This window comes from Cydia pomonella, chromosome 21, assembly GCF_033807575.1.
Source record: "Cydia pomonella isolate Wapato2018A chromosome 21, ilCydPomo1, whole genome shotgun sequence".
Classification (NCBI taxonomy): domain Eukaryota; kingdom Metazoa; phylum Arthropoda; class Insecta; order Lepidoptera; family Tortricidae; genus Cydia; species Cydia pomonella.
This window is the reverse complement of record NC_084723.1, coordinates 7,781,342-7,795,103: the sequence shown is the minus strand read 5'-3', so window position 1 is coordinate 7,795,103 and position 13,762 is coordinate 7,781,342. Positions and strand designations below refer to the sequence as shown.

Genomic DNA, 13,762 nt, shown 5'->3' with positions numbered 1-13,762 from the left:
AAATTAAGCTCTTGCATCACAACTATATTTTGCTTCTGAAAATAAATTGTACGCAACATTTTATACCATTCATTAATTTCACGACTTTTGTTGACAAATTGTAAAATAAAACTTCTAAATGGTTTTTTACCTACCTAACTGTCGCTATGAAATTACAAAATTTCACTGTCTATTTTTTTTTATTGGTGGCAAACTAGCGTGACCCACCTAATGGTAAACTGTTCCTGTAGTATTCTCAACCCTTTAAAACACTCTCTGCTAAAAGATTACAGTATAGGGAGCTTGAAAAGTAAAAAGAGTCGTAGTCCTTACCATCATATTTCGTTTTGACGATACAGTTAATGGAGTCTCCTAGTATATAATTATATTATACCTGTCATGGGTGGCCCCGCTCTTCCCAGACAACATTTCATGTAAGCAAGATTCTATATAGTTCTAGCTGAAGATTACATTACTTGGCGTTCACTCCTACGTTTCCCGACCATCTACAGCTCCTATGTAAGGATGTAAGTCCCCTTACTCTACGTTACGACTAGGAACGTTGTCATTTTCAGTTGCACCGCCAGAGTTGACGGTGTAATACCCAATATTTATTTATGTCCTAATATTTCTCGACAGGACGATGACTTTTGGTCAGAAATCTGTAAGTCTATGTGCAGTTTAACAAACAGAAATACCACCAAAATAAGCATATTCGTTTTAATTTCGGTATTTTTCATAAAGTAACTAATATTTCAAGTCAATTTCAAATAGCATATATTTAATTATTTTGCCGCAATAGCCGCAAGTTAAAATTAAAAGGTAAATGAATGTTTGGTAAAGTAGACTGAATTTTAGGAGTGACTCGTGGTTTAGTGCAAAATAGTATTTTAAAAAATCGTGATATAATAGAGAGCTTTTCAGTCGAATACCGTGTTTAGGCAACGAAGCTTGCTGAGTTACCTAAGAAAGGTACGAGTTTGAAAGCTTAATTATATCACTAAATAATACTTTTTTTTACCATAAACCCTAAATAATTAATGAAAATTGGTAAGTATCTCAGAAGACAAAAAAATTGTACAAACGCCTCGCGCCTGTTTAGTCTTTTTTTTACGGGAGCGCGGAAGCACGTGATTGGTAAATTTTTTTATAGTTGACTACAGCATATCGAGATAAAACTTATAGTTAAGTTGCGAGCCCATACATGAAAAGCACGCAATTATAGTTCGGCATACGAAATCTTAATTCAACCATTACAGTCGACGAGTAGAAAAAGGTATTTTGGGGAAACTTTCTTGTTATTAATTTGGAACAACAGCATAGTAAGCATAATATCGCAGTATAAGGAAGGTGTCTTTTTAGACCAGTAGTCCAACCTCGAACATTTTATAATCCTTGTTCGAAATTCTAAATCTCGGATCAAGGCATTTCTTGTATTTTTTAATACCTTGATTATTGTTATTCCGGTACAAACATAAAATGATAAGTATTATATACCTATGTAATTAGCACCTATAAGTGCCATTATACAAGAAGTTACAAAAACACTGATGATATATTTGAGAGCATAATTAGTATCATATTCCGACAAGGAAAAATTTACAGGAAATATTTTAACATCAATTCAAAAACCTGACTGCAGCGCCACCTGCCGGCTCTAAAACAAAAAATAATTCAAAAAACATGTCTTTAGTAATATAAATATGACAACTATTATTTGCTCGCCGACGACGGTCCGCTCTTTAGGAAACTTGCTTAAACCTGCTTAAATCTGTCGTATCGTCACCCGAGATCCTCTCATCTCTTTTGTTCGAAGTTGGACTACACGTTATATACATAAATCGGTGTACACTGATAGTAGTATCCGTCGCATCAACCTTTGCACCGGCTTGAACTGGACCAAATGAGGGAGGGTCATTATAAGTGTCATATTTTCATAATTTATGACACACTTTGTCATCGCAAATACCATGCAGAGTTAGCTTAGTTCAACTCTAACCATTTTATTACGTGTATCTGTATGTATGTATCTCAGTTTAATGCACTTAAACAGGTTAACATACAGACAAAACAGATAAAAATGTTATATACAAAGGCGAACTTATCCCAAAAAGGGATCTCTTCCAGCTAACCTTTGAGACAATGCAAAAGAATCAAACACTCACAAGTGAAATACAAATCAATATGAGAATTTTGGATACACATAAAAGTAGGACGAGAGCAATAAATTGTAATCAAATAAAATAAAAAGTAGAAAACCCGTATGGGTAATGTGTAAACATGTGATACTGAAGTTGATAGTTACTTCTTTCAGAAGTAAATCATTTTATTACCTATATCCTATAGTGAAACTTTGCGCCCTGGTGACTAAACTGCAGTTTTCAGATACTGAATTATTGAACGATGCTCCGGCAGGTTTCGGTATCTAAATTATGTGAACATCTGTGTGGCTTAATGAATCAGGGGAAGGTAGGACATAACGGAGTAGTTAACATTTAAATACCATAAAAACTGATCGATTTATTTTTGATTATTTTTTATTGTTGATTATTTGTCCTTAAATTTACATATATTAATAAATAAAAATAAAATGAAAAACTTACTTTAGTTTATATGGTAGTACCTATTTATAATAAAAACTGCCAATCATGCTTAACATTATTGCACACAAAATCAGATGTGATAGGGTGAATGACTTGCAAAACAAAATTAGTCTCAAACATACACACTACGCTAAAGCGCCTTTACATCAGTCTATACGGTCGCCGGGCACTTGCGAAAGGGGGCCGGTCAACGAGTGCTACTAACCTAGTTAGTATCCTGGCAGCAGTTTTCCGTTCCACGTAATATCAGGACAACGTTACTTATATACGTACCATCAGCCACAAAAGTGCATTACTACTTTATTCATAATTATGAGTAAAATTGGCCGCCACATTACTTCCGCCAATATGATGATTCCGTCTCACCCTTTTTTTTAAGGAAATTCAGAACACAGCGGCGGAAACAGCCGCGCCGTCACGACGACGACAGTAATGCTGCTGCAGTTGACATAAGAACGTGCGTCACCTTAAGTGTCAAAAAAAAATCCAACATTTAGTTAGTGGAAAACGTTTTCTCGCGAAATGGAATGTCATAGAAAAATTACCGTTACTTCATTAGATTCAAAAAGCTATTCTTCCCTCTAAAGCATAGTGCCTTAATTCATGTTGCACTGTTTAGGCGTATCTCTGTTATTTTAAGATAACAGATATACGTCTGAGGCAGTGTCTTACCTGAGCGAATAACTCGTGAACGAGAAGCCGCGCGGCGCGGGTGAATTCAATCCTTTGATACCTATGGAAGTGTCCTACGTAGGCAATCTCCGAATGCCGTTGGGCCGCCGCGCCGCGTCGCATTCGCGAGTCATCGCCCACGTAAGCCACGCTGTGACACGGCAGAATGTGGAGTTAACTATCAGAATGGAAATTGTACAACAAAACCATTTAAAACCAAAGTTTTAATTACTTATCGCAAAAAAAAGAAAAAGGATGACTCACGTTAAACCAGGCCGGGTCCGGAACGGAGCTTCCGGCGCTCCGTTTTCTATGGAAACACCACGTGATCACCGGTCATCTGTCATAGAAAAGTAAGCGCTGGAAGCCCCAGCCCGAACCTGGCCCGGTCTAACGCAGGTCATGCTTAAAACATTCTTACAATCTTCAGTGCTCTGGAGCAGAAACGTTTGATAACGTTTCTGCACACTTTGTAGAACAACAACGACCCACTTTCAGAGCATGAGAAATGAAAAATAAGTTTTACGAAGCTTGTTAAATACCGTTTATTTAATAAATTTGTGCTTTAGTCAATAGGTACACTGTCTTTGTTAGGATGACATTTTACACCGACACTTTAAACAGTAGTAAAATTCAACAAACAATCACAACGTCAATTAATTGTTAATCCGAATGACAATGTCAGTCAAAGACGTTATGCAGGTATGTTCATTTTAAGTGGCGATATCGTTTAATTAAAAAGGTTGATAAGTGGTGTTTAACGGGCTTAGTCGTTTATCGAATAGCCCAAACTATTTGCTTTCCGTTTGAATTGATTACCGGTTAATTTTGCTTACCTCTAGGAAGAGGTTTCCCTTTCGGAGCTACCGCTACAAATGAAAAGGTATCCCCTCCCTAATTCAAATCTTTATGACACCTGCGCTGTCAACGTGCTAGTCCTTCAGTTTAAACATAAATTAGCAATATTGATTCTATTTTTACAAAGAGAAAGTTGTAAATTGCGTAAGCGTTATAAGGGATAACTCTTTAAGAGGTTAGCGCTTAGCAACGGGTATCAGACGTCATAATATCACACAGGAAATTTTCATAGAGTGGCGATAATTTAAAAAACCGGTCAAGCGCGAGTTCGCTTTACTCACGCACAGAGGGTTCCGTGCAACTTGAATTATCGCGTGTAACTATAGAGGCGAAAGACTTTTGATTAGAAGTACCTATACTAAGTATAATTGTGTGTGTACAGCGCCATCTATCGGCAAACTAATTTGCGCGATGTAATGCACGTATGTTTTTCGAGGATATTTCACTGTCATGTGAGCCGATTTCAAAAATTGTTTTTTTATTAGTAAAAAGGTGTCTTTAATATAATCTCATAGAAATTTCAAGTGTAATAAACACAAGTAACGTTGGTAAAGTTGCATACTGAATTCGGAAATGTTTTTTGTTAATAAAAAAATTACCAAGATAGAGGTTTGATTATATTTTTCCTGTAAAGTTGTTCCTGTTTAGTTTATAATAATGTTAATATTATGTAAAAATTTATAATTTTTCACCGGTAAACTTCGGAGATGAGGCGGGGGGAGGGAATGATATTTTTTTTACATGTTCCTTCATAAATCAATTTCTTTTCACTATAAAAATAAATAAATAAACGTTTTGGAATGTACAATTCAAGCTCTTTCAAATTTTTTTTTCACCCCTCTTCATAATAAATTAAAAAAATAATACTTTCAATGTGTCCGGGTTAGCGTTGTTCATAACTATTCCAAATTCCAAATCTATACCTTAAGTGGTTCTCGAGACAGACAGACAGACAGACAGACAGACAGACAGACAGACAGACAGACAAACAGACAGACAGACAAACAGACAGATAGACAGACAGACAGACAGACAGAAAGACCGACTAACCCTAAGGGGTTAAAAAGGGGATGAAAATTTGCATAGGTTTCAAGTTTTATTTTAAGCTACGAACTTTGTAAAAAAGTATTTTATTAAAATAAAAGAAAACATATCAGCGTTTTTTAACATTCATCCCTTAAAATGGTGAAAAAGGGGTTGAAAGTTTGTATGGAGATCAAATATTGTTTTGAGTGCTGGACTTGATAATTTTTATATGGGCATATTATAAGAATACGACAAGAAAAGTTATTTCAGCATTTTTATGTCATTCCCTAAAAGGGTTAAAAAGGGGTTGACAGTTTAAATCCATTACAAATGCTTTGAAACTTCGTATTAAAGCATAATAGCCGATCGCAAAAAAAAAAGCGATTTCAAGGTTATTGGAAATTCAACCCCTAAAGGGGGTTAAAAGGGGGATGCAAGTTTGTATGGGGTTTAAGTTTTAGTTTGAGCTAGATCAAGCTAAGCTACTGTATGGAGACATTGAATAAAACAACTTATAATTTATTTCTACTTTATTAACTATTTGTATAAAATCCTAAATAAATACCTTTCACAATTTTTTCAGTCAAGGTCAAATTAATTTCACGTAAGTTAGTCATGGTAAATATACTACTTTATTGTACCTGTACACCTGTACACGTGCAAACTTTGAAGCTTGTTTGGCTTCATGGACTACTGAAAATGAAATCGTACTTACTAATTACATACCACGTTGCATCGTTTTTGAGACAAAAGCATCACGTTGAATTTAATTTGAGTCTTTTTTTAAAACAAAGTTGTTATCAAGTTTCAAGAAGACAAACCGCGTGATAAATAACTGCACAAATGCATTCTATTCATTCATTTCCCATAGGCTTCCGACGTTAGGGCTGAAATGGTTTCGGCCATAGTTAATTATATACGGCCGCAGGTTGATTGGAGATTAAATCCAGAGCTTGCGGCGAATTAATCTTCCCTAGTGCTCCAATCTCAGGATCTAGATGACACGTTAAGGGGACGCGTCAGCTTGAAGTATTACATTTTCCACCAGATATAAAACTATTTCGGCATATTTCCTTAAATATCTACATAAATTGTAAAGTCGTATTTAGATATTTGTAAGCACACTGGCTACTTTAATATCATATACTTATCGTGGCCAGCTTAAACTGATTATGATTGGGTCCGGTTTGACTTTTTCGTGATATGGCTAACCGATAATTTCGTGAAATGATCAATTCTAAGATACCATTAAAACATTTTCATGTAAAATGTTGCCAAAACCATGAGGCTCGCACTGCCAAAAAGTTATTAGATCTCTTGTAGAGCCAAGCTTCTAACTCTACAAGCTGTTAGTTCACAAACTCTACACCTTAATCAAAATATATGGCTTGGCCTTTTCGCTACCGTCACATGGTGAAAAATGTATTAACTATTCATTATTTTTTATTATACAGTACTTCTTGCGTGCGTTGTTTTAACAGTCACAGAGTCGGAGTTGTCCCATGGCCAAATCCTGTGTCCATCATCCAATTAGCTCGATGGTAACATAATATGGCATTATGTCCCAACATACGTATGTAATATGTGAAGTTTTCGCTGAATCGAATAATGGGAAGTGGGTTTAATTTAACTTGCAGGTTTGACCCGAACCTAAATACAAACATTGCAAGTTAAATCAAAGTTTGTAAAAATAAATTAGTGACATATTTGTAAATGGTACTAATGCCGCTATAGTTGAAATTTAATGTAAAAACACATCATAAAAATTCTTGATCAAACCACACAAAATCATCGGTATTTTTAAATATCTGAACCCCAAATCACCAAAAACTGAAAAGTATTTTTTACAGCACATATGATTCTAGTTTATGGCATTAGTGCGATAATCAGCACATTACATAATTATGTCGAAAATTTAAAAGGGCCACATGTAGTGTAAAGCGTTGTACGATACATGTGCGAATAGGTAATTCGCAACTCATGTCGATTTCAATCACTCCCTTCGGACGTGTTTTAATTTATCGCCACTTGTTGTAATTTTCATATTTTTCGCACTTGTATCGTAATGTACTCTAAAATGCCTGACCAAATTGTCATAGCAAAGGTCGATTATTAACTCGGTCAGACTATGTTATGTGACACTTCATTAGTTTTTTTTTTGTAGAGTCGTTATCGTGAGTCTATCAGTTCTCGCTAGAATTACAGGCTCCTTGTTTCGTAGGTAATGTCTATTGTTGTAGTTATTGGTAATAATAGAATATGTAGCATTTTGTTAAGACAGGTCCCCGATGGCGCGGGCGGCTGTGTTCTAAATTTTCAAGTTTTCGCCGTGATAGGCGGCACCACCGATTGATAATAAACATAGAAAACGAACTAGCTCTGCAAAATTACCCTACACATATTGTGCCGCAGTGGGCGGGGCGTCAATATTGTGCCGCTGAACTGTTTTGTTCGCTTGTTGTTGTTTTATAATTTTATGCAATGTTTTAAACAACCATTGATATTTAGAAACTATTATTTTAAATTAGTTCGTTGTTTTTATAATTTAAAATTGTGGTAGTAAATACTAATCGCCGTTTTAGGTGTTTTTGTTTTCTTTTTTGATCTAAGATTCATTATAACTTTTATAATCACTCTTGGATCCTCAGATATTTATTTTCACCTTGACCAGAGCATAAGTGGTGAAATTTTAGATGGCGGGCGGTTTTACCAAATTCGACCTCAGAATCTTGATGAAGGGCCGCTCGAATCCTCAGATATCGATTTTTATCTTGATTAGAGCAAAAATTAAATATTTCAGAAATTTCAGATTAAATTTACATTAATTTCTATCTGCCATATTTCTTTGTCACATAACTTAACATCGCCAGTACCTTATAAGGTGAACGATCTTAATTGCCTTTAAACACATGTGCATGCAAACGAACAAATAATAAAGCTATATATTAATACACTTTAAAAAAAAATAATAAATTATCATACAAAAATATAGCAAATAAAACATGTTATATATTGCATGATGCCGTCTACTTAGAGTCGGTTTCCATTGTCATGTATTTTCAAGTTACAACGATGCTACAGCCAATCACAGCGCCTCATTTTACAATAGACCAATCGTAGTTTGGGTGGTGTAAATTGACTAATCAAGGTCGAACGAAGTTTCGTCGCAGGAAACAGATCTAAACTTTGACGAGTTGCAATTGGTCCGTTATGAGTATTGCGTATTTCAATTTTGGGGCCATTTGTATAGGTAGGCTTATATATATCGTGTCTGGAATTAGTCTTTCACTTTTTTTCGTTCGCTGGGCAGCACTAGACGTGCGATCTGGTAAGTCATGATTTTATGTTTTATTAAAGGCCTTTAGTTTGTCTATTATATATGTAGTATATTTTATAAATGAGTCTAGTGTGTCTTCTTTTTCAGTTATTTGTTTTATGTTATAGGCATCTATATTTAAAAGATAATAATTTATTCAACAAATTTAACATAAATTAATTAAAATTAAAATTTATTAATTTCAAGCTATTAGCATATCTGTACAATCGGTTTAAAGATTCTATTCTCATAAGAATTTGCACAATTCACTTAAAATGAGAACTTAAATATATTCATTTTATTTACATATCCATATCACAATATTTATACAACACACATAAAAAAATACAAAATTAATGATGAAAATAAAAAAATAATCTGATGATTTACCTATTATAAACGTAAAGTTAATGCTATACAGGATGGATTTTCTTTTTGGGTCGATGAGGGCAACTACCAGATCCCGTGCACCTACGCGAAAATGGTCTTAGAAGGCCTTCCTTCAATTTCAAATTAATGATGATTGGCGTTTATCTATTTTGGAAAAATATACAGGTTGCGAGGAAAAGGTCATTTTACGACAAACTTTTTTTCATGTCAATCGATACCAATCCTATCCAATAATATCAATAGTTGCCTAGGAGTCATCATAAGTTGACCTTACGTTAAGTTTATGTACTAAAAATCCACAAATCAAAGAAATCATTGTCCATGCATTTACTATGGAGAAAACGTGAAATTTTTTCACATTTTTCATCTCGCCAATCAGTAACATACGTTCCAGGGCCATTATATTGTATGAAGACATTATGGTACCAACATTTAAAATATCAACTCCAAGGAAAGTATTGATACCGGGAAGGAATGGAGTCGATTGGCATAAAAAATTGCATGTGAAAAATAAACGTTTTCATTTTCGTACAAATTGTATGGGGTAAAGTTTTCCTCGATTTGAGGCTTCCTTAGCCGGATTTTCTATTTAGTCTAAAGGAATAAGAGATCGATTGTTATAAAAAAAAATTAGTCAAAACTGACCTTTTTCTCGCAACCTGTATATTTTTCCTAAAATCTGTAATCGCCAATCTTCGTTAATTTGAAATTGAGGGCAGGTCTTTTAAAACCGTTTTCGCATCCTGTATCCACCCACTGTAAACTACATCCTGTATTATTACAATCATAAAAAAATGTAATTAAATTAATCTATAAACAACAGCTAAATTATTATATTTAATTAAAAAGACCTCTACGAGCTGTGCCAGGTGAAAAGGTACCCATTACACATGCCGCGTTACCACGTAGGATTTTTTTTTATACCACGACGGTGACAAACAAGCATACGGCCCGCCTGATGGTAAGCAGTCACCGTAGCCTATGGAAGCCTGCAACTCCAGAGGTGTCACACGCACGTTGCTGAGCTTTCAAAACCTGTACACTCATTTATTGAAGAACCCCATACTGTAGACCCTCAGGAAAACCTCGGAAGGGAGCTCATTCCACAGCCAGAGCGTCCGCGGGAGGAAATTTCTCTTAAACCGCACAGTACGCGACCATTTAAGTTCTAGAACATCCTGCCGACGGCGAGGGGTGCGGTGATAGAAAATTGCCGTTGGCATCATATCAAACTATTCTTCAGAGCGAAGCCCATTGCATAGGCGGTAGAACACAAATTGGATAGTTATAGCCAACCATTGCACCAAGTACGAACCCGCGCGAGCATCAGAGGTCAAGTCCCTTATGTCCCACCTCCCTGATAAATGATATGGCGTCAGACCCCCAACACTTCGTTGTCTCGAAGGGAAGAGATACAGAATAATAATTTGCCTCGTGAATATAATACTTTGCCCTTTCTCAACGCTGCCAACTCTGCCGCAGCGCCGGCTAATTTTTGGTATTTTGCACAGATTGTCTCGTGGACGCATCTGGCATATGTGTATCTTGGGGCAGTATTGAATCAAGTGTTCGATGGTTTGTTTGATGGTGTTATCGCACGGACAAACTTCTGTGTCGAATCGTTTCAGATAGATTCTATTGTAACCATGGCCTTTTAAAATTTGTCTTAATTGAAAAGGTGATGCTTTCGGAGAAGTTTAATGTACATACATTTTGATGAAATTTCCATTTCGACAGAAAACGGTTTCCACTAACTAAATCTTAACAAATCACTTTTATGAAACCAACGGCTTTATTTGACCAAGTTTTATTCACATTTTATACGTTTGTTTTCTATAAACTGCGTTTTTTTAAAGCAAAACCTATAAACCTAGAATATATTAATATTATGTTGAAGCAACCGACATTAAAATCAAAGTGACTTGTTAAGATTTACTTAGTAAAAACCGTTTTCTCCCGATTTTTTTTTTTTCAAAAATGTATGTATACGTTCAGTTAGGATCGCAAAGCTTCCCTCTTAACATCGTCTAGTGTAGGTAACCAGTTTATGAAATGTTTTCCTGTAGTGCTGTCTGTGTATGTTAAATAATGTGCGTATAATGTATGAATTGCTACGGATTTGTGTTTTGTGGTATGATAGAGGGAAATAGTCATAATTTGGTTGTTTGCGTCACGTAGCCGCATGCTTGGCCGCAAGATCTGCCTCAGCATGGGCCGTGATCCAGAAGAAATTGATCCCCCAGACTCCTATTTATGTTCCTATTTGTGCTGATCCGGGTAGAGAGTTCCATTAGTACTGATTTGGATTCTTAGAAAATTGTGACTTTCCGTAGTCACTGGGAGATAAATTTGTGACATGCTCGTTCTAGAGCTAAGCACTCTGCCTGGAAAACGGTGCAGCTACTGGGCAGTTTTAGTTTATCGTATTAAGGATGAATGGATGGATACATACGAAGATGACTTATAGGTATTTTTGTTTTCTACATTGATCAGGTATTACCGACGAGGAAAAGGCGTCAGTAATTATGACGCATTCTGAATCCCAGCCTACGACCATTGTTATCAGTATATATACTTAGACAATTATTATTTCTGGTTTAACTTGTTCACTTTGAATTATAAATAAATAATTCAATAAAAGCAACAAACTACAAATACTAAGAACAAGGAATCCCACCATTTATAGTTCATGTTTTACATTATTTTTATCAAGTAGGTAGGTTTTTGGCGAAATTTAATAATATGGACAATCAAACAGACATGACACATGAACAAATTAAGGGATCCATTTTAGTTGTTTTCAGTCATATATCAGGAAATAAATTACGTATACTTTCTTATCTATACATATAATGCTGATTGTGCAAGAAAGTAGAAAGTAGTTGTGTAGTCCTTCAATCTTTATTAAATATACCTACTAAATAACTCGTTAAATCAAAAATATTAAATAGTTTCACCTCGACTAACTTTTTCCTGTCCTGAATAATGTGCTTTTGCGTCAATCCTGTGCCTGCGTTAGTGACTTATAGGTATAAAAGACTTACATTGCTCTCCACTGTTACAGTTTCACTTCAACGTTGCAGCAATGGCGTTGCGACACATCATCCCGATTGTTATACTAATCATCCAGCTCTATGGGACCAGCTTGGCTGCAAATCTTCCCCAGCTTTCAGGGAACAGACTATCAGAAGGCGCTGACAGAGACTTACCAAACGCTACTCCAATTAACTGCGGGTCATCTAGCCCTGTGAGGGCCACCATAAAAGCTACGAAGACGCCAAGCCAAGTGATGAAATACTTCGGGAGCATAGCGTTCACTGCCGGTCCAATTGGACATCCACAATCGCCCAGACCAGGAACCGAATCAAAATTCAAATTTGCTGAAGTCAAAGGAGGAAAATATGTCTACGCGCTTGAAGTTGATCCAACTGGCGAGCTCGCCTATTGGCTGCCTCAAGGAGGCTCCATTGACATTCCTCAAAGACCTAATTCTAACCAGCCACGTTACGTGTTCACTCCAGACTTCAGCGGCTGCTCATGGACAGTGACTCCTTTGAGCAACGGGATGTTGCGTCTTCGACACGTTGAAGGTGGTCGAGAAGCTGCCCAGTTCAACAATTTGTCTTCAGGGGCTAAAGGTGGAGCTACAACTTACGCCATGCAGTATAAAGACTACGGGTATATCGTTGAAACTCGCCGCCTAGTTGGGAATGTACCAGCATTTGCGTACATGCACTATACTGGTGGACATTGGACCCTGAACGTGCAGCGCAAATCATGTTCACCGCAGCCTGGTGGATTCACATTCAATAATCAGCTTTTATCGGGAATAACGTTGCTCGAATCGAAATCGTCTTACTCCGCCATATCTGGTACTAAGTCTTATACGATCCCTTAAACGTTATGTTTTGTTTTTCTTCTTTTTGATTCTTTAATATTTGTTTTTGTTTAATGCTTTTCAATTACCTATGATTTTTTTGTTAAATGTGTAATAACTTATAAAACAAAATACTTTTCCTGTACAAATTAAGCACTTGCAGCACAACCATTTTTTGTTTCTGAAAATAAATTTTTAGCAACATTTCATACCATTCATCAATTTTACGACTTTTTTTAACAAATTTTAGAATATAACTTCTAAATCATTATTTACCTACCTAACTGTCGTTACGAAAGTGTAACACCTCACTACCCATTTTTTTACATTGGTGACAAATTAGCGTGACCCATTGGTCACGTATTGATTGACGTGTATTGGTGGTAAACTGTTCCTGTAGTATTCTTAACCCTTGAGAACACTCTGTGCTAAAAGAGTACAGTATAAGGAGCTTGAAAAGTAGAAGTAGTCGTCGTTACAAGAAAACGTGCACAAAACAACCTCCCCTTAACGTTTCAAGTAGTTCTAACTGAAGGTTACATTACTTAGCGTTCACACCTACGTTTCCCGACCATCTACAGGTCCTATATATATAACGTTGTCATTTTCAGTGGCACCGCCAGAATTGACGGTGTAATACCCAATATTTATTTATGACCCAGAATTTTTCGACAGAACGATGACTTTTGGTCAGAAATCTTTAAATTTATGTGCAGTTTATTAAACAGAAACACGTTTCCTTGTAATACACGTTTTCTTGTAATATAAGCATATTCGTTTTTATTTAAGTAATTTTCTTAAGTACATAACTAATATTTCAGATGAATTTGTAATATTACATTATTTTGCTGCAATAGCCGTACATTAAAGGCTAAATGAATGTTTGGTAAAGTAGACTGAATTAGGGGGATTTTAGGAGTGAATCTTGGTTTTTAGGAATGGTGGTAGAGCAAAATAGTATTATATACAATCGTGATATATTTAATAGAGAGTTTTGATTATATCACTATTGTATAATAATGGTTTTTCTACAAGTTATCT

General features: G+C 35.7%; 1 protein-coding gene across 1 annotated transcript; it reads left to right on the top strand.

The window, feature by feature from the left end:
• Positions 1 to 8,201: 8,201 nt before the first annotated feature.
• LOC133529733 (uncharacterized) lies at positions 8,202 to 12,943 on the top strand. Its single transcript, XM_061867532.1, has 2 exons — positions 8,202 to 8,466; positions 11,909 to 12,943. The coding sequence occupies exon 2, from the start codon at positions 11,930 to 11,932 to the stop codon at positions 12,740 to 12,742; it is 813 nt and encodes a 270-aa protein (XP_061723516.1). The 5' UTR covers positions 8,202 to 8,466; positions 11,909 to 11,929; the 3' UTR covers positions 12,743 to 12,943.
• Positions 12,944 to 13,762: the final 819 nt, after the last annotated feature.